We start from the raw sequence: 23,082 nt of genomic DNA, 5'->3' as shown, positions 1-23,082 counted from the left end.
CACCTATAACATTTTGTTTTCTGCTTCCAATGATTTTTCTTTGGAAATTTGTGGTAAGGTCTTATGGGACCAAACTGCTGAGGTAATCGATCCATAAGCTTACACACTATTTAATCTAACTTAAACTAACTTACACTAAGGATCACACACACACACACACACACACACACACACACACACACACACACACACACTCATGCTCAAGGGAGGGCTCGAACCTCCGACGGGGGGGGGGGGGGCAGGGGGGGGGGGGGGGGAGCCGCGCGGGCCATGACAAGACGCCCTAGACCACGCAGCTACCCCGTGTAGCTCCAATTATTGAAAGAATGTTTGTGCTTAACCAAAAGAGTTTAGTTTGTTTCCTGATTACCAAGATTTGTCATTATTAAGCTGAATTGTTGGCTGGTTAGTTGATTTGGGGAGGGGACCCAATAGTGAGGTCATCGGTCCTGTGATCTAAGATGGCAGAAACTAAGGGAAGAACAATACAAACAGCACAGTCCTGTTGATGGGAAGGGGAAACATGTAAACAAAGAAGCTAAAACTAAAGGAATGTCGGGGCAGCAGGAAAAGTAAAGAAGATGGGGGGGGGGGGGGGGTGATGGCGAGAGCAAGGGGTGCCCCAGAGGCACTATGCATGATGAAAAGCCCAACAGGGACAACAGCAAGGGAAGAAGACACAAGAAAAAGCACAATAAATCAGACAAAATGTAGGAAAATTGGGGGGGGGGGGGGGGGCAGACCGTTGTGGAGGCAAGGCTGAAGGTCTCCCACAGCAATGCCCACACTTACTGGGGGGTTCCTATTCCTAAAGATAATTCATGTACTTAAATCTGGAAGGACAAACCACTTTTGCAAAGAAAACCCGAGGACGGGCTTAACCCCCCCCCCCCCCTCCCCCCCTCTCCTCCAAGAGCAAATTCGCAACTGGGCAAAAAGGAATTTGATGTAAGCTACAAACCCACTCCCAGTGGGATCACAGAGAATTGGGGGAGGTTATCTATGACCCCCACCCCTCCTTCTGCACCAGACAATCAGGCAGCTCATTACTCGATATAGTCACATAGCTGTAAAGCCAAAGGAAATCAACCAAACAAGCAGCACGGCCAAGATCAGAAAGATGGTCGCGGCTGGCAGAAATCAAAGGGTGCCAGGAAAAACACAGAGTGATAGCTTGAAGGCCATTCATTGAGTCTGTACATAACAAAGCTCATGTGAGAGATGACTAATGAAGCAGAGGGCCCAATAGATAGCCATCAGTTCAACTGTGAACACCCCATACATGGCAGGCAAGAGATGGTATTCCATACCAAAAGAAGATGTGAAGCCATATCCCACATGACTAGCAGATTTAGAGCTATCAGTCTGAAAAACAATAGCATCTTGAAACTCCCGTAAGAGTGGGTGGAACAAACAACTGAACACTATTAGAGTGGGGCAGAGGAACTACCCCAGATTGGGGGTGGGGGGAGGGGGTGTCTCAGGAGAGAATGTGGGAAACAGGACAAAGAGGGATGATGGAAACCACAGCGGAAAGAAGTGATGTGGAGCTCACCTGAGGGAGGGCAGCGGGGGGTCAATGACCCAAAGCAGTGGAAAGAATAGACGAGGAAGGGTGTACAGGAATGAGAGGGTTAGCAATGGTATAGGAAACCAGGAGCTCAGATCGCCGAACCAAAAGGAGAGGGGAAGGATTCCAGCATTAACCAAAAGACTATCAACCGAGCTAGTGCAAAAAGTGCAGGTGGCCAAATGGATACCATGATGATGGACTGGCTCCAAGAGGAGCAGTGTGGAAGGGGCACCTGAGCCATAAACTTGACAACTATAGTCCAGATAGGACATAACTGACACCTGATAAAGGCAGAGAAGAGTTAAACATCTGCACCACAGGAGGTGTGGGCAAGGAAGAAAAGGACACTGAGTCTACTGAAACAGTCTATCTTCAGAAGGCAGATATGGGACAACCAAGTCAGCTTGTTTCAAAAAGGAGACCCAGAACCGGAACTGGGGGACCACAGTTAGGCATTGGGCATCAAGTTAGAGCTCTGGATCAGGATGGGCTATAGTACGGTGGCAGAAATGCACCACCCTGATGTAATGGGAGAGAATGAAAGCCATGTGAGAGTACCAATGTCGAAGTGTGCTGGATGGCACACTGGACCTGTTGCTCTACAGAGGCCACTGAGTGGGAACTAGTGCAGATACAGGAATCATCCACATGCAGAACAGGGGTGACCAACTATCTGACAGAGGCCACAAGTCCAATAAGAGGAATGAGGAAGAGGAGGACAATTAATATGGAGCCCTGTGGAATGCCATTCTCTTGGGTCTGGGGAGAGCTGGTAATAGTGCCAACCTGAACAGACAATGACCAGTGAGACAGGAACAGTTGAATAAAAATTGGGAGGGGAACCCAAAGACCCGACTCGTGGAGTGTAAGTAAAATGTGATGGCACCAAGCCATGTCGTATGCCTTATGAAGGTTGAAGGAAACTTCTACAAGATGGTGGTACTGAGGAAAGGTATGCTGAACTGTGGTTTCCAGTTGAAGCAGATGATCAATTGGAGACCATCCCTCCCGAAAGCCACACTGGTAAGGAGATAACACATCCTGCGATTCGAGGACCCAAATGAGCTGACAAACCACCATCTGTTCAAATAACTTGCAGTGGGGACAGGTCAGACAGGTCAGACTGATCAGCCAAAAACTTTTGACGAACAATGAATATGAGCTTAAGGAAAAACCACAACAATGTCCCTCCATGGAGAGGGGAAAACGACTTGAAGCCAAATATGGTTGAACATCTGGAAGAGATATTGATGTTTTGGAGGACTGAGATGCTGAAGCAATTGGTTATGGATGGAATGAAGGCCAGGGGCTGAATTGTGGGATGAGGAGAGGGCCAGAAGACATTCCCATTCAGTAAAAGGTTCATTGTGGGAATCTGCCTGATAAGGGATAAAACATAAGTGGGGAGCTTCAGCCTGCTGTTTCTGGATCAGTAAGGTAGCTGGATATGCGACTGATGCCAATGCTGTCACAAAATTGGTCACAAAACGTTCCGCCAGAACCAATGGATCCACACAAAGGCCACTTGGTAGGGCAAAGCCCGAGGTGGAAAACTGCTGTTGGCAATTTTGGAGGGTGCTGAGCATAGCCAACACCCGTAAGAAAGGGACAGAGGAACCAAGGGAAGAGACAAAGCATTCCCAACACACTTGCTTACTGTATTTGGTTAGAGTAATGGGCTTTGGCACGAAGGCATTTAAAGGTAATAAGACATTTCCAGGGGCAGATGTGGACTCTGACCATAATCTATTGGTTATGACCTGTAGATTAAAACTGAAGAAACTGCAAAAAGGTGGGAATTTAAGGAGATGGGACCTGGATAAACTGAAAGAACCAGAGGTTGTACAGGGTTTCAGGGAGAGCATAAGGGAACAATTGACAGGAATGGGGGAAAGAAATACAGTAGATGAAGAATGGGTAGCTTTGAGGGATGAAGTAGCGAAGGCAGCAGAGGATCAAGTAGGTAAAAAGACGAGGGCTAGTAGAAATCCTTGGGTAACAGAAGAAATATTGAATTTAATTGATGAAAGGAGAAAATATAAAAATGCAGTAAATGAAGCAGGCAAAAAGGAATACAAACGTCTCAAAAATGAGATCGACAGGAAGTGCAAAATGGCTAAGCAGGGATGGCTAGAGGACAAATGTAAGGATGTAGAGGCCTATCTCACTAGGGGTAAGATAGATACTGCCTACAGGAAAATTAAAGAGACCTTTGGAGATAAGAGAACGACTTGTATGAATATCAAGAGCTCAGATGGAAACCCAGTTCTAAGCAAAGAAGGGAAAGCAGAAAGGTGGAAGGAGTATATAGAGGGTCTATACAAGGGCGATGTACTTGAGGACAATATTATGGAAATGGAAGAGGATGTAGATGAAGATGAAATGGGAGATATGATACTGCGTGAAGAGTTTGACAGAGCACTGAAAGAACTGAGTCGAAACAAGGCCCCCGGAGTAGACAACATTCCATTGGAACTACTGACGGCCTTGGGAGAGCCAGTCCTGACAAAACTCTACCATCTGGTGAGCAAGATGTATGAAACAGGCGAAATACCCTCAGACTTCAAGAACAATATAATAATTCCAATCCCAAAGAAAGCAGGTGTTGACAGATGTGAAAATTACCAAACTATCAGTTTAAATAAGTCACAGCTGCAAAATACTAACACGAATTCTTTACAGACAAATGGAAAAACTGGTAGAAGCCAACCTCAGGGAAGATCAGTTTGGATTCCGTAGAAACACTGGAACACGTGAGGCAATTCTGACCTTACGACTTATCTTAGAAGAAAGATTAAGGAAAGGCAAACCTACGTTTCTAGCATTTGTAGACTTAGAGAAAGCTTTTGACAATGTTGACTGGAATACTCTCTTTCAAATTCTAAAGGTGGCAGGGGTAAAATACAGGGAGCGAAAGGCTATTTACAATTTGTACAGAAACCAGATGGCAGTTATAAGAGTCGAGGGGCATGAAAGGGAAGCAGTGGTTGGGAAGGGAGTAAGACAGGTTGTAGCCTCTCCCCGATGTTGTTCAATCTGTATATTGAGCAAGCAGTAAAGGAAACAAAAGAAAAATTCGGAGTAGGTATTAAAATTCATGGAGAAGAAATAAAAACTTTGAGGTTCGCCGATGATATTGTAATTCTGTCAGAGACAGCAAAGGACTTGGAAGAGCAGTTGAATGGAATGGACAGTGTCTTGAAAGGAGGATATAAGATGAACATCAACAAAAGCAAAACAAGGATAATGGAATGTAGTCTAATTAAGTCGGGTGATGCTGAGGGAATTAGATTAGGAAATGAGGCACTTAAAGTAGTAAAGGAGTTTTGCTATTAGGGGAGCAAAATAACTGATGATGGTCGAAGTAGAGAGGATATAAAATGTAGGCTGGCAATGGCAAGGAAAGCGTTTCTGAAGAACAGAAATTTGTTAACATCGAGTATAGATTTAAGTGTCAGGAAGTCATTTCTGAAAGTATTCGTATGGAGTGTAGCCATGTATGGAAGTGAAACATGGACGATAAATAGTTTGGACAAGAAGAGAATAGAAGCTTTCGAAATGTGGTGCTACAGAAGAATGCTGAAGATTAGATGGGTAGATCACATAACTAATGAGGAAGTATTGAATAGGATTGGGGAGAAGAGAAGTTTGTGGCACAACTTGACCAGAAGAAGGGATCGGCTGGTAGGACATGTTCTGAGGCATCAAGGGATCACCAATTTAGTATTGGAGGGCAGCGTGGAGGGTAAAAATCATAGAGGGAGACCAAGAGATGAATATACTAAGCAGATTCAGAAGGATGTAGGTTGCAGTAGGTACTGGGAGATGAAAAAGCTTGCACAGGATAGAGTAGCATGGAGAGCTGCATGAAACCAGTCTCAGGACTCAAGACCACAACAACAACAACAACAACAACAACAAGACCAGTGGAGAACAGGTGCCACTTAAGATGTTGCAAGATGTGACAGCATCATGGATGTTGATGGCAATGGCTGCACTCCACCATGGGACAGGCTGGTGGCAAGTGGGGCTGCTGCACACTGGCTCTGGTAGTCCTGCATCACACGCCTAGCCCGTACACCTGCCACCACTCCCTCCCGCACTCCCAGCAAGCAAACATGCTGCCTCCCTCCACGCCACTAGCTAGCCATCCCTTGCTCCTCTTCCTGACTCCCAACTCTCTCTCCATTTACCCACCCACCTAACACACCCCCACCCCACCCTGTCTACCACCCACACTTCAGTCACAGCAATGTCCATCCAGTCCACACTGTATAGCAAGTTTTCTCTTTCATGTGTTCTATCGACAACTCAACTTCTGCTTATAGCTTCCACGGAAGATATATAAGGAGCCATGCAATGAATGTCCCTTGTTTATTAAACTTATTGAAACAAATAGTAGCTGGATCTGGGGTGGTGGTACAAATGAAGCATTTAATAATATTAATTTGACATCATCCTAAAATGAATCAAGATTTTAACCGGCAAAAAGAACACAATCCAGAATAGGACGACCAGTGATCAATAACATTTTCTGGCTGAAGTATTAATAAACATGAGATGTATTACTCAGCTACTGAGAAAGAATGGTTATCTAGATTTTTTTGCAGACTCTAATATGAGGCTCAAAAATAGAAATATGTAGGCTTTGTCTTTCTTAATGAAAAGCTATACATTGGACTAATGAGATAGATATTATTTTTACAAGAATTTAAGTTGGAGATGGTACAAATCAAAGCTTCACTTAATGTATTGCCTAATGCACTTTCTAGATTACCATTGGGTATAGATAATAAAAACTGAACTGCAGGATGTGAAACCATATTTGGAGCACATTTTATTGCAATAAGTTACTTTAATAATCATGTAAGATAGTCAGCACAAAAATAAAAGATGGCGTGTGATATGATGGATACTTTGGTTCTACTGCAATATCTTGTAATCAAGGGTCATTATTGGAAAGTGATAAACATATATGGCTGTTGTTGGGTTGGGTTGTTTTTGGGGAAGGAGACCAGACAGCAAGGTCATCAGTCTCATCATATTAGGGAAGGATGGGGAAGGAAGTCGGCCGTGCCCTTTCAAAGGAACCATCCCGCCATTTGCCTGGAGCGATTTAGGGAAATCACGGAAAACCTAAATCAGGATGACCAGATGTGGGATTGAACCGTCATCCTCCTGAATGCGAGTCCAGTGTGCTAACCACTGTGCCACCTCGCTCGGTGCGGGAATGGGGAGCAGATAAGGAGAGGTGCACAGAGGGGGGAAAAAACAGTGGGTGTGTTGGCAGAGTGCTGCACAATGTTGGTGAGGGGACAAACTGCAAGGAGGTGACAGGACAGAGGGGATGGAAACTGCTGGTTGGAGGGCAGGGGTATAGTAGGTTACCATATGTTGAGGCTAGGATGATTTCAGTAGTGGAAAAGTGTTATAAGGGTAACTCCCATCTGTGCAGTTCAGAAAAGCTGATGGTGGAGGGAAGGATCAAGATGGCCTGGGTCATGAAGTAGCCATTAAAATTGAGCATGTTAGGTACAGTTACATGTTGCATCACAGAGTGGTCCACTTTGATCTTGGCACAGTTTGGTGGTGGCCACTCATCCTAAGGGACAGCTGGATGGTAGTCATACTAATATAAAAAACTGTGCAATGACTGCAAGAGAGCGGGTATATGACATGGCTGCTTTCACCAGCGGCCCAGACTCTGATGGGATAAGGTAAGTCTGTGACAGGATGGGAATAGGAAGTGCTAGGTGCATGGATTAGACAGGTCTTGTGCCTGGGTCTTCCACAAGTTTATGATCCCTGTGGCAAGGGGGTAAGAATTGTGAGTGGTGAAAGGATGAACACAAGCAGGCACACATCAAGTGACATGTGATGGCCTGCTTGTGTGAATATGTGTGTGTTTTCTTTTCTGAAGTAGGCTTTTGCTGAAAGCCCAATGTGTAAGAGTCTTTTCATTGTGCCTGTCTGCAACTCAACATATCATCTTTATGGTTAGTAGTAATCTATCCTTTCATAATATTGTTGACATTCCAACCCAGACTTTCCACTGTTCAATATTAAAATTTGTTGCTCTAGTCAGCATGGATGTGTGTCAATCTATTTAGATGAATTTTTTTCCAGAGTAAATCTAACCAAATATGAAAAATTTGAAGGCTGACCAATTTTTTATTTTATTTTATTTATTTTATTTTTTTGGGGGGTGGGGGGTAAAACAAGGGACAATGCTGGATCCCAAAGAAGCACTAAGGAACAGTCAGCCTAACACATCTTTGATGATACTGCTGCCACAGTATACAGGAAGGCCAAGGAGATTTCAGATCTCATGAGGCATTCAGTCACACTTCAGAATGCTACTGACAATATACCTGCAGATGAAGAGAAGGCAACGGAGTTCAGGGACCACTGAATGAAGTGGTTTTTCAACACTATACACTGTGTTGATGTAGGAGATAATAGAAGTGTGGTTTCTAACACATTACAGTGAATCGTGGAATTGTTTGATATAGTAGAAATGCTGCTGACATGCTGCTCTACACAAAAGGAGACTAGTGGACAATGGCTGTTGAGAAGGGTAGTGTTAAGGGCAGATCCAGTCGTGAAAACAATCCACTACAGTATTGATGTATCCAAATAAATGAACCTAAACGGAACAGAACCTGTAATACTAACAGCAGCATTAGTAGCTGGGTAATTTGTTAAGGTGTTTTACAATGGTTATGCAGTGTTAGAAAGTAGTTGTAGTATTAAAATTTTTGCAGTATTAGCATTTTATGTAATGTTTGTAAGTACAAGGAATAAATAAATAAAATTATTATTATCCACATAAATATGAGTTGTATGGCCTATGTTAACCATCCAGACAATACACTGTAGTTGTAAAGAATAAATGAGTAATGGTTGCAGTTTCTTCTCACTTTCGGCTGTTTGCTGTAGTAACACAGCAAGGTCATATTTGTAGTAAGAAGGCTAAATCACTCAACCAACTGGGCTGTTATCACTGTGACTACTGAAAATATGATGTCCTTCTGTGGGAACCATATGTTACTCTCGTCTCTCCATAGATATCCCTCTGGATATGTTGCATTTATTGTATGGCTATGTGTATCATTGAGGCAAGCAAGCCACCAAACTGCAGTAAGGTCCTTTGTTCACATGACAAATGCTTCCTTAGACATCATGAGTAATCCACAGTGCTTAGGTAGAACTAGAGCCGATGCACGGATGATTTTGATAGTGTTTTCTGGTATGCCTGAAGCAGTGAATATCACTGCTTTCTTCTTCATAGGTTCACTGTTGATATACTTGCATGTAGAATCTTTCAAAATTTGAACAACCTTCTTGTCATAATCCTGGTGCGGCATGATGATTATGGCATTTTATCCTCATAAGCAGGAAGCACCACAATGCTGATACCACCTCACAGCTCCCGGAGTGTAGTTCTACCACTCTTCAAAATATATATTGTGGTTAGCTTACAACAACTTTATCCGCTCCCTTTGTTGTGAGTGATCTAGTCACTTATTATACTACACTCTTGGCATTCTGAAAATTTTAGACAGCTGCCCAGTAATTTCATTGTGAAGATATCAATGTGTTTTGCAAGAGAGGGTGTTGACTACACCTGCAACTCACACTCTTGTGAATAGCCCACAATGTGTTCTCTATATATTTTCCTGTCACAGAACTGAAAATTATACGAGCAAGAGGTGAAGGACTAATAATTTTTAGAGATGGCGACAACTCTCAGTATCAGACAGTTTCTCTTACCAGTACCATGTTTCTTGGCACCTGACAAAAATGAGGCAACAGTTACAGGAGTTTCAATGGAGAACAACAGGAAGTAAATATAATTCAATATCTGGTTGGTTTCCTTCTTGAAGCAAATACACTAACCTGTAACGAAGTTGCTGCTTTCAAAAAACGAGGTATTTTTTCAACTTCTGGTTTCATGAGAGTCCACAAGTTACGTAACCGTGGATTAATTTGTAATTCATGAGCAAGTGTAATTCCATGCTGCTCCTTCAACCTAGAATATAAACATTTTACTATAGTCTGGTCAAGAATGTTCAACCAAATCAACGCAAGCAAAAGACAGTATAAAAATAAACAAAACAGGGATATACTGATGAGAGTTGGCATGCAACAATGTAATGGAGCAGTTCTAGGTTACAAATGATGTTTCAGCATCTCTCACATATTTACTATGAGATATGAATTGGAGATTCCAGAAAGATATTTATACAATTGCTTTAAATCATGACACAGAAGGCATTCTTTTACACTGAACAGTAGTGTTCTGGAGCACTAAGTTCATATTCTACACTGAGGGAGGTGGCATAGTGACTATGACACAACTGCATTGTACTGGGGTACAGATGGCAGTCTACAGATTTTGATTTATATCTTACTTAGTTTTTCAAGATCACAGCAGGTGAATGAAATTATCGTTTCTTATCAAGTTCATGAGTGATCCCTTGTTATACCCCAGTTCATTCAAGTAATTGATACATCTCTAGTGAGCCAGATATTGAAGATATGTTAGTCTCTTTTTTTCTTTTAAAATAAAATTAATAATTCCAGCCCAATCTAAGCAAAACAGCTCCAGATCATCACATTTTCACTAGAAATATCATTTGTGACTTGTGAGTACCTAGCATGCATTACAATGCCACTCAAAAAAGTGTTTGTGTTTAAATATTGTTTATTGTAGTGCTTTTGTTTTTCCACCTACTACACACACATTTAAACCATAAGGGTTACGTAAGAGTGAGAATGCCACATTCACGTGTCCATGTGAAGCATGGGTTTGTCACATTTAGTCCACACATTTGTAGCGATTCTCCCTGTGCCAGGCTGATGGTAAATGCAAATGCAAGTTGCACCAAAAACTGCAAATGTTTGGATTTGAATAGCATATCTGTCAGAATAACTGTGGTGCATGGCAATAGTACACCTTCTCCTGTGGATCTCCATTTAAAATTGTAGCTTTGAAGATACTGTTCATCATCTTTTTTTATTGACAGCCTGGTACCATTGCAAAGTTGTGCTGGATTTATATTCTGGAGAAGAATGATAGGCACACCAATTTTAAATAGTAAAATGTGTGGCAGCATGCCTGCCAAATCAAGTGGATTTAAGAATGAAGTCGAATAATTGACAATATTGTCTTGATTCAGTACATTATTGATGCTAATATAGCATGTGTACTTAGTCACTGACAATTTTTGTAATTCTGTGCAATATTAAGGAAAACTTCGAATAGATATACCTATGGTAGTTTTGATTTTACAGAAGTATGTTGGCAATGTCATACACTGTGTGGGTTTATTAACTGGCTTTTTCCCCATTCAGCTGAGGCATCATGTTGGCATCGTAAATGCATACTGTCTCCAAAGCAAATTTTTACAGGTATTATTGTAAAATGGTTGATTTGAGACATGCATTAAGTTCATCACCAGCTGTCGAACACAGAATAACTGGTAGAGTTTGTCAAAAATCACCATGGGTGCACCACTGAGGAGCTGTTTATTTTCTCCCAAATCTTTGAGTGTATGATGATGAACTTCCAATGTTTTTCATGCACTATAGTACATTTGTCCCATATAATGAGTTAACATGACAAGTAGTTTACTCCTACCAGAATTTTTGTTGATATTGTATGGTGGTGTCTCAGTGATTTGCGTATTCAATGGCAATTCCAGTTCTGAATGCACTGTTTGACCATCATTAAAAGAGTTGCTGCAATTCCAGATTATGCAACAGCCAGTGCAGTATTTTTCCATAATTGTATGGTTGTCAAAATAAGTGAAGTAAGACAAATTTTTTCCTGTGCCTCTGAGCACATTTAGGAAATACAATCTGCCATTTTGGCTTGTATTGCACACCTAACTCTGTCATATGCAAAGCATTTTTTGAAAAAGTTTACCTAACTCATTAAGGTGTGTTTCTTGTTGTTAATCACGCTCAGAAATGCCATTTGTACATTGATTCGGTGTAGCCGTTACCAACTGTACCAGTGCTTTATTAGCGATTACACAACTCATGTCCTTAATCAAAACCCTTGCCTCATTATACATGTTCAGTGTGAACTGTATGTCTAGTTTTTGATTCTCAGCACATATACAATGTAGCATATCTTCATTCAAGTAGTATTTGTATTTTTCCCAAAGATCTTTTGGAATAGATGGGAAGTGTGATGTCAGTATGACTGCAAATAATGTGTGGTTGAGTAGTATTTGATGCATCAGTGAGTGAAGTGTCCCAATGTGCATCATTTTCAAGAAGACTTAATTTTTGTCAAGGTTCATGATAAGTGGCACACACTTGACCATTCACTGTTCTCAATTCTTGGAAGGATGTCTGTTCATGTATGTTGGTAGACAGTAATTGCAAGTAAAAGCCATGCTGCACTGTCTAAGTGGACAGAGTACAGATGGGTTATTGCGATGATCGAGTATAAATCTCAATGTTCTGTGACAATTTTACCTGGTTTGCAATGCTGAAACTTGTTTGCTGATGCATGTGTAACTTCAGAGTAAGTAACAGTAAATATATAGGTGCACAACGCAAAAAATGCAATTAACATTGCTGGCGGTGGCGATAATGCTCTTGCTCATCCATTTTCAGTTGCGAAGTACAGATGTTGTCTATTTTCATGGTGCACTGCTAAAGGAACAACTACTGAAGTCATTCATGGATTGAAAACAGATAAAATGTTCCATCTAGGTTGATTTTTATGACAAATGCTATTGCATTTCTTACTCCAACAACTACCATAGTGCTTCATTTGTTGACATATCTGCAAATTTATTTGATCAACTTCACCAAATTGCAAATCTCAACATTGATGCGAGCTTGGAATGGTTCTGAGAGAAACAATGAATACAATACAACCCAGTGGTTATCAACTTCATTATTGTTTTGTACTTTTAATGTGATGAATTTGTCACCAGATTCAGTGAGGGGGCATGTTGAGTGCACCCTGGGAGGGGAGGGGGGGGGGGGGCAATTAATGAACCTAAAAAAAAACACAGAGAGTGAGGGTTATATATCAAGGCAACAGTATCCAAAAGAAATTAAAAAGTTGTAAATTTTGAAAATAAAAAGTTAAACTACAAATCCCATATCATGAAATTCATTATTGTTATTTTTAAGTTTCTTCATTCCTTTATATCTCAGTTTAATACTTCCATAATCAAAAAACTGAAAATCCCAACCAGTAATTAATTATAATATCTGTCTGGCAAAATAATTTTAAATGTATTATCAACCTCCATACAAAATTTCTCTCCATATCTAGTTTTCAAATAATTACAACCTGTAACGTGTTTCATTTACATGCAGCTCACAAATTTTTTGAAAAAATTCTAACAGCCAATGTTGTTGAGCTGATAGAGTAGAACTTTCCTTTCAATAGAAAAAAAATTTAATGGGAGAAAAAGATATATTCATTACGAAAATTTTTAATCCTATAAATAAGGATGGATATGACTAATGTGTCGGGCAAATTTAAATTTGATATTTTTATTGAGAGAAATAACAAACCAAGAGAGAAACAAGTGAAATGTGGTATCTGCAAATATTATTTTAAACCATCTTCAATTATAGAAAATCTGAGAAGTATGAAATGTAATGCTTATGGAGAAGAAGAGACATTTGAGGAAACTGACACAAAAATATGAGAAGAAATAGAAAAGTCAAATTCTCTCATTTTTTATAATTGTAAAAAAATAGCAAATTATCAACTTAAAGATTATCATATAACAATAAATAATATCCCAAAAATATTAAAAGATTATACTTGTGTATTAAAAGATTATACTTGTGGTTATACATTTTTTTTTAAATTCATCACTCAATAACCAAAAAATCTAAATGTTAAAATATAAGAAACATAGAATGCAATTAAAAGCAACTGAGAAATTTATTCCATTGTTATAATGAAATACCTAATACATATTTTATTTTTACATAGAAGATACAGAAAACTTATTTTAATATCCATACAGTACTGTATTATAATCTTCTAGAACCATTCTTATTATACTGAAATGAGAATTCTTTCTTAATGTTTTCATTTATGAAATTTTTAGTATCAACATCTCTAGTTATCTGGTTGTACTCTAATTGTGTCTTTTCTTTCACTTCACTCTCAATTAATCTTATGAAGTTTTACTTCATCTGAACCATATTTTCATTAGTAAAATTAATATCTATATTATCTAACTGGTCATCCAGTAGTATTTCATAAGATTTTTGTAAACCTGTAACATATTAATTGTTACTCATATTTAATAATATAATTAATTCAGATACACCTTAGCTACAGCTCATTTTCCTGTAATTTCTTCTATCTTATCAGGATCTAATTCAATATCCAATATTTCTTTAACTGTTTTGATATACATCTCACTAGTTTCAAAATAATGAGGGCTGATTTCCAGCTTTATCTTAATGAACTCTTTCACATTATTTTTAAACAACATGTTGCTCTTACATCCAAAATTTGACACTTCATAGACTTCTAAAATCTTATATCCTTTTTCTACAGCTATCTTTATTCCATCTGTTGTCCAATTTCCAATGATACTTCTTTCATCATAATTGTAATTACATTTATTTATTTTCTCTTCTACTCATCTGATACACAAAGGAAACAACAGCTTTTCATTTTTACCAGTCTTTAGCTGTACTGGTAAAACTGGATGATACAATCCTCAAGGTGCCAATACTTGACAGTTTATAAAATTATACCACTTTTTAGTATAAAATCTTGGTCAGGATGATAATCATAACACTGCACAGTAGGGTAGAGACTAATATTATTCTTGTACCAACATCATTTGCTTTAGCTCTTAATTTTACTGTATTTGTACATCCTCCATAAAAGGCATCTTTTTTATTTAATGGTTTGACAACTTTAGGTAACTGTTTCAATTTCTTTAGCTTTTTGTACACTGCTGAGTAAGCCAATCATGTTCCCACATCTCCACTAAATTATATCCAGCATTTAACATTTCAGTACTTCTTGTTAAAATCTTTTGATGTAGGTCATCCACTGATTCTTTAGTTTTGTTGTTAACTGTCTCACCTTTAAAACATATTTTTACAACCATACCAGAAACAACCATGATACTGATAAACAGTATTGATTTCTTTATCAAAACCATCTACTTTCGCTCTGGCTATACTTACTTCTCCACCATTAAGAAAGTGTGGAATATTATTATTGATTAAACTGTTTAACCAAGCAATAGACTCTTTACTACAATAATGATTAATTTCTTTTCTCATATTGAACACACAATTTTCTTTACCTTATTGACTATGCTATTTGAGAAATATTTCTCTTTCTTTTGGTTTCATAGGTTCAACACAATAATGTTCGACATCTGGAATAGATCCTATGTAATTTTCATTCTCTTGTGTATCAAACAAATGTGGGAAATAACCTTTCTTTAACTCCTTGAAATGGAATATTTTTGTGGAGCTACTGAAGGGGCCTTGTACAAAATTAATGCTATCTATAATTTTTAAGAAACTATATGGCTTTATAGTATTTTTAATACAGTGCTTTAAAATGAATTGTGAATCATCACCATCAGCAAAAAGAACTATGGAAATATAATTCCTGTTTTCTTTAGGTATATAATTCTTGTTTTCTTCAGGTATATCCACCTACAGGATTCATCATTTGTCTTAAATTTATGAATAGTATTATTATTAAAACTGTGGGCTATAATGAGATTTGGAATATGTATTCCCATTTCTTGTTGAGCTTCATAACCAAATAGTATTCTGTATAGGCACAAGGAACTCTCATTGGTGTTCCTTTTTCACAATATTTGAACTGTTTACCTGTAACTATTTTATGGTATTCCCAGCTTTGGAAAACATAATAATCCTTGAATTCTCCATTAATACAACAACCATCTTTAATACAATTTTGACATCCTTTGACTGCAAATTCTTCATTACATAACTTTTCACAAATATCACCTTTTTGCAATTTTTATTCCATGAAACATTTATGACTTAATTTTTATCGCTGTTTACAGTTTCTACACACTTCAAAGCCAAATTTATGTTCTTTAAATCTCAAACAAACGCAGTTACATTCTCTACATTTATATGCAATATCACAAACTTCTTCATGATTGTATAAGCATTCTTTATTATAACAGTATCTATTATAGTTTTCACAATATATCTTATTTTCCTCAGTACTGCTTTCTGTACCACTGCACAGTATACAAACATTCTCTCTATTTTACATTTCTTGTTGTCACATGGTTTGTTACATTTATTACAGAAATCTAATGATCCTACGAAAGCTCTCATACTGTTAACTATATGATGATGGTTTTGATTTTTATACAGAGATATTTTTACTGTGTTCTCATGGCCACAACAGACAACAAAATTGAAATTTTCAACATAAATACCATTTATCTGCTGCTCAACATTTATAACATAGATTTGAGTAAAACCTTCTTTGTCATATTCTCCTAATTGGTTACATTACATGTTGGTTAACTCTTTTGTAATTTATCTCCTACTCTCAACTTCTTAATTTCATTCTCAGCTGGTTCTCTGTCTAAGATGTTATTTGTGTGATATGTTAAAACCACAATTATAGCTCTAGGGCAACACAGATTACCATCGTTATTAATTTTTGTGATGTATCTTTAAGTCTTTTTGTCATCAGCTAAATTTATTTATTTATTTATTTTATCTTTGCTGCCTCTCAGAATTGCTAATACCTGAATATTAAATGTAGTGTTTTCTACATAAATAGTCTCATCAGATGATTATATATATCTGATTTTATTGCACAAAACTTGTACAGATTCTTGAGTACTATCAGATACTTTATATACTATAGAGATTGGATAAAACATTTTTGTATTTGAAGCTATTAAATTTAACTTGTATCATTTTCTGAAGTTAGCTACTTGTACCACACAATTAAGTGCTTTTGTTACATAATCAGTTTCGTCATTGATGGTGTTGATTTCTCTAATATCATTAGAGACAAGTTTATAGGTCAGGGACCATGTCCTGAACTTTCACTGAATTTAGATCTAATTTCTTTAACTCAAATAATTCTTCTTTTGATGGTTTATCCTCTTTGTTGCTCAGATAGTTTACAACTGAATGGACATATCTGATCAAGTCTATTTTTTTCTTGCATCAATGGTCAAGTTTTTCAAAATGTCAATTCAAATTTGTAAAAGTAATTTATATTAGGTACTCTTTTTGGTCTTTATTTAATCTTTTGGAATGATTCTTGATGAAACTGAAATTACTGCAACACAACTGATTTACCGGTAACTACGGTATTTCTGATTTCTTTAATTTGCTATGGCCTCTAATGCCAAGAGTTTTTGCTAAAACTTTGAGCTCAACTACTTTCATGGTATTGAGCAGAACAAGTATACATGAATTTTGTTAGTAATTAAATTAATTACACCATCTTTTCTTAAGCTGCTGTATCCCCTTAAATTATTTCTCTTCAGTATCATGAAGCCTGCTCCATTTTATTCTCTTTTATTAAAGAAATTTTTTTTGTTAGATTTGTGTAAAACTAAATTCTCTTAATAACTACAATTTAGAATATAGAAAGCTAATTTGTTGCTTGAAACTTAACACATTATTTAACATTAATTATATCTGTCTTGTCTCTTTGTTTATTATAATCATAAAGGCAAATCTTACCTCTACTTGAAAGCTTATCCTTAGATGTTTAACTTAAGTAAAAACAATTTAAATCTTTAAATTATTGATAACCAATACAGTTTACAGCTTCTTTGTTGTACATCATTTTCCACTGATGATGATAATTTAGAATAGTCATCACATGAAATTAATTTTAAATGTTTCTTATAATTATTCGATGCAAAATATTGGTCACATACACAAGGCACTTTAATGTATCTATTTCTTTGATGGTTTCCACTATATTCTTTACATATGCTTATCCTTTGTACATTTGTGTGAATGAAACTTATCAATCAACTTTTCTAATTCAGAGATTTTCAACTATTTGGTTTCCATTTACATAGAACAACAATTTATTAGATTTAAGTAAAGTTTGTATTAGCTCCAATTTAATTTTGTTATGAATATATTACTATCATTTACTGACTTCCCTTCATCATAATAGATTTCATTAAAGATTTGAAATATAATAATAATGAATATTAATGATACTGCATACATCAACAATACAAGAATTTTTTCAATGTACATGAATCAATCAAGCAACATGAAACCATTCATTGCATATTAAATTTCATTAAGCTAGTAAAATTTTATCCATATAAATGGAGTCAATCATAGATCTTGTTGTCAACAACAAGCTTACATACAATGGGAAACAAGTATATACGATAACTGATGAAAAGAATAATCCTTGGTTTAAAGTTAAAGATGTTGCAGAAATATTGGATTATAAAGACAGTGACTATGCAATTAGAAAACATGTTGACAGAAAATGTACAAAATATTTGAAAATTTCAACCCCGAGGCTGTCTCAGAATTAAAATTAGAGACGAACATATGGAACATTTAATGGACTCGATTGACAATGCTTTAGAAATAGTACAAGAAAGAAACAGAGAAATAAATCACTTATCACCTCATGTTGTACCTGAAAAATTTGATGAAAATTTAAAAAATATTCATTCTTTTAAAATTATTTGGTGATAACCATCAGTATAATTATTATGCCATTAGAGTACAAAGAGAAAATTTGCAAATGGAATTCCATAGAATGGAAGATAGACACTCAAATTGCGAAGGAATGCTAAGAGGTAATTATAACCCTAATTCCATAAATTTATATGAAAGAATGAAAAAAAGATCAAGAGGTTGGGGAGGGGGGTGGGAGGGGGAGAGAGGTAGGAAGGGGAGGTGTTGCAGAGGGAGAGGGAGAGAAGAGGGATTGGGGAGAGGAGAAGAGTTGGGGAGGGGGAGAGGAGAAGGGTTGGGGATGGGGAGAGGGGAGGAGGATGGGAGGGGAGAGAGCAATATTTACAATATTGTTGCTTTTGTCTCCTACCATCAGTCTATCACATGCTGTGAGTACTCAATTTGCTGTCCAACTAGCTCATATTCAACAAAGAATGGATTAACACCAAATGTGATGAACGTCTGACAGTTTGCTCTTTGTGTAGTTCACATGACTTGAGGTGTTCAATGTGAACTCAGACCATCCCTGCTCTGTTCATATGACCTTCACCTCAGCAGAAACAATGGCCCAGGCATTTGCAAAATTATTGTTAAAGTAGATCTTCCCGGTTGGGATAACAGAGCATGGTTTATACCCGATGCTTCTGAAGATTTCTGTATTACTGGTATGTCCTCTACAAGTTAGCACCACTCCATCCTTATATCAATCAGGAGTTGTAACAGCTGATCTGCACTTTTAAGGATGAACAGCAAAAGCTAATAACACAAGACTCCAAAATAGTCACCATTAACATACTTCTTGAGCATCCATTGCATGGCAGCTATCAACAGGTACATCATGACAAAAATGCTCTTCGGCATCAATCAAGAACAATGGTGGGTCTTTTGCAAGTACTGACACTTGTAGCAATTTCTGCACGGCCTACTCATTTCCTGCTAGCTAGAGCCAGCAGCCTGATAGGATATGCCAGACTGCCTTCACAGTTAGGTACCTGCCACCATTGTTTTTATTTAAATAAAAGTTACACCAACCAGACTACATCAGGCAACACAATGCATCACCAAAATCAGCTGCATCTTCACCATAAAGCAGAACTGACTGGTTTTTTAAACAATCTACCAGCGTTTTTTCCTTTTTTTCTTTTTTAAACAAAGACTTCTGTCACTGACTGTCCAACTACACCATCTACCACCATCAGTAACCAGCACATACTCCACGAGAGTGACTCAAAAACTGTGACCAACACCCATGTACTCAGACTTTGGAGACTTGTCCTCAGTGCCATCTCCCCTGGAGCAGTCTGATGCATTTGATGCATGAGCTTCCACACTGTCGCATTGATAAAAGCGAGACTTTTAAATCTCAAAGAGTTAAGCTATCAGAACACTATAGTGCTTTCAGGTGCACAGCTGAGTAGTTGTTTCCATTTCATACAGAATACGTCAACAGTTGATTGATTCATCTTCTTCAGATGCTGCAAGCTATGTTTTAATGCTTACTTGCTGCAGGTTGGAGTATAGGCAGACAGTACACATTAAAACATAGATCCCGAAGAATATGACTGGATCGGTTGTCAACGTATTGTGCATACACGAAATCAACAAATCTGTTGCACACATGAAAGCTCACCATGCTGAGACAACCTAAGAGGTCATACCATGAAGATTCCTGTCATGGCCACTGATGTATTTCTGCCATGGGATAACTTCCACTGCATAAGTTGTTCTTTACACTATGAGCCAAATATAGAAGAGATTTGATGTCACAGTTGAATGACAATGATACAGGATCACAAGGTGAAGCTACTCTCTGTGACCTAAAGATTTCAATGAGCTTTGGCATACTATTTGAGAAATGTTAGAACATAATTTCAGTTGCAAGGTATAAGTCAATACACTTCCATTAACTCTAAGACTGTAGTGTGACAAGATAATGAAACTTCCAGACTGTACTGTACTTCCCACCTAAGTGAATATACGTGGAACAATGTTGTAGTATTTAAACATATTTTAAAGAATATTTTATGATAATTTAACTGTTTTCAATTGTATAATGCAATACTGTATAATACATGAATGTTTCTTTATCTGTTTCCTGTCACGAGCACGAGTGACAACACACCAGCTGCAGAATCTTCATTGCAGCAACCAAAGGTGCTAAGCCCGAAATTGCAACTCACATGACAGACAGAGATTACAAGAAGATCCTACTGTTTACTGTTGCCAACCTCTGATTCCCATAAATGAGAAATTTCCATTATAGAAAGCAAAAGAAATGAAAGATTTTATGTATGTGTAATGTAACTGTCACATTTTAATTTTTACTGGGGTTTGAGCCTTCATGAAGTATCACACACTGAAATTACCTGCTTTATTGTATATGTATATGTAAATCTTCAATGACAGTAAAGTACATTGCACAGACAGTTATCTGACTGCAATGAAGATACATATTAAAGTAATGATGTGATTGTACACTGAATAATTCACTCATATCACGTTTTCAATCTACAGAACATATTTGAAGTACTGAGAAGAAAAGAAAAAATTATAATTATTTATGAGTTGCTCAATAAGGGCAATTAATATTTTTGCAGTTGACAACACAAATTTATTCTCTGAGAGGGTTGTGAGGAGGTGGGGAGTACAGACTGTAATCTATGCAACCATTTTATAGAAATATGCCATGCTTCATATTACAACTGAAGAACCTGAAAAATAAAAGGCAAGGGATTTATACTCTATCCTGAACCAGGAATATTAATGTGGCTTACACTCTGGAGGAAGATACAATTCTGAGCATGTTCTAATTAATACGTAAAATTCTTTGCATCAAGATTAACATTGCACAACATAGTGACTTCAATTCTGGAGTGATCACATGATACAAGGTCAACATTTCAAACAAGGTCCACTTTCATGTGCTTAGGTTTGAATCTCGCTTACTGTAATTTTTGAAACTCTTTAGCAGGAGAATGAAAGCTGTCACAGAATCTATTTATTGTCATTCTGCAATTTTTTTTTTGGGGGGGGGGGGGGGGGGGGGGGGGGGGGGGTGCGGCATATGACACAGGTAAGAAATTTTGCTTATTATTGGATTCATGGGCTCAGTAGACAGACACGGCAATGCAAGAATTCAAGTAAATGGCCAAATAAGCTAGCTGACTGGCACGGTGAAAGTTATTTGACCAAAGTGCACAATCCTGTACCAGCTATGTGACCTTTTTTTCCTGTTGCCATGTTAAGAATATCATTCCTGTGCTGTAAAACACACTTCTTTAAACATACCAAAAACTGTACGACTGAGTAGACATATTGGTTGTGGGCCTGGTACACTTACTTTTGGGTGTTCTAACAATTCCACCTGATTAGAAATGGATCATGCATCATGACCTTTAACCTGTTATATATAAGCATAGTGACCTAAACCATTTACAAACGAGCTATTTTGAGTGGTCCCTGACAAGTACACAGAAACATGGCTAAATTGTCCTGCCAAGATGGCTGATTGCAGTGGCAAACCGTGTTTACAGACTTCTCTTGCTGCTTAGATGTAAATTTCATTGTATCAGGGGACCCGTGAAAAACTTGGCACTTTTATAGTTTTAAATAATGACAGTATTTGAAATAAGTGTAGTCATCGGGATAGGGGTAGCTGTGGGAGAGAAGACATCTTTAAAAATGACTGAAAAATGTGAAACAATAATCATGAATTTATAATACATCCTTGTATATACATTCCCATGTCTCTCTCTCTCTCTCTCTCTCTCTCTCCCCCCCCCCCCCCCCCCTCTCTCTCTCTCTCTCTCTCTCTCTCTGGCAAATTGTAATCATGATCTTGAGCAAGCATTTTTGTTATTTTAGTAAGTAAGAGTTTGTTTTGGGCCACATACTGTGTGGGAAATTTTGTTTCTTTTATGCAATCATGAGAACGAAAGTGGAAGAAGTGCATCTCTCGTGTCAATTGGGGAGATGAACACCTCGATTCCTGCACTTTGAGATACCTGTTTACTGCAACAGTTATTCGATGAAAACTAAGTCCCATCTCGGAGATTTTCTGTGGACCACAGAACCTCGCCATGCAAGACAATGGTCATGTAGTCACTTGTCAAGGAAGACTCATAGAAAACAGACAGAGCTAAATGATAAAGGCACATATATATTGTGAGCTTCGTTAAAGTCGTATGCTACAGTAAAATCTTACATGGAATGTATATAACTGAGGTAAAATACATGTGTGATTTATTTATTTATTTTTATTTATTTATTTATTTATTCTTTGACAAAGTACATTGTATGGATCAAGACATATTTTCACTTCATGCACCAACAGGTACATAGTATTTACTGTCTACTGTTTAACAAAAATATAATTTATTACAAAATTATTCTAGGGCTATTTCATACTAAATTAGGTTTTGTTCAATTTTTCTTTTGATACAATAATAGTATTGCAATTGTTTTGAGCTGTAGTGCACATAAATTCATTTACACTGTAATAACAGTTTTCTGTTAGAAAATTTTTGAGACATTTTTTGAAAATATTTTTATTGTTTATTTCTCTCAAGAATGAAAGGAGTTTTTCAAGGGCTTTTGGTCCAGCATATGATGGCTTTTTGTTTTGTGTAGGCTCATGGAAGAGGTTCCGTTTTCTTGTGTCATGGTTGTGTTGTGTGTTGTTATCTCTAGTATCGGGAGAATATTTGAATTTTGTCCAACAGAGAAAAAAAAAAAAAAAGTCTCTTGCCTCAAGATAGTCCAGTTAAACTGTTAAGAGAGATAAAGGGTGACAATTACCGAACTATATGGGT

General features: G+C 37.4%; 1 protein-coding gene across 6 annotated transcripts in view; it reads right to left on the bottom strand.

The window, feature by feature from the left end:
- The window catches only part of LOC126483954 (2',5'-phosphodiesterase 12-like), a 171,292-nt gene that overhangs the window by 84,718 nt on the left and 63,492 nt on the right, over window positions 1–23,082 (bottom strand). For all 6 annotated transcript variants that reach the window (XR_007587794.1, XM_050107244.1, XM_050107243.1 and 3 more), the window contains one exon: window positions 9,473–9,605. Coding sequence is in view for 5 of the 6 variants with exons in the window: in XM_050107244.1 (XP_049963201.1) it covers window positions 9,473–9,605 (133 nt within the window). In the remaining variant the exon portion in view is untranslated. The remainder of the gene's footprint in view (window positions 1–9,472; window positions 9,606–23,082) is intronic.

Source organism: Schistocerca serialis, chromosome 6 (assembly GCF_023864345.2).
Source record: "Schistocerca serialis cubense isolate TAMUIC-IGC-003099 chromosome 6, iqSchSeri2.2, whole genome shotgun sequence".
Classification (NCBI taxonomy): Eukaryota; Metazoa; Arthropoda; class Insecta; order Orthoptera; family Acrididae; genus Schistocerca; species Schistocerca serialis.
The sequence above is the reverse complement of the archived record's forward strand: the minus strand, read 5'-3'. Positions and strand labels throughout refer to the sequence as shown.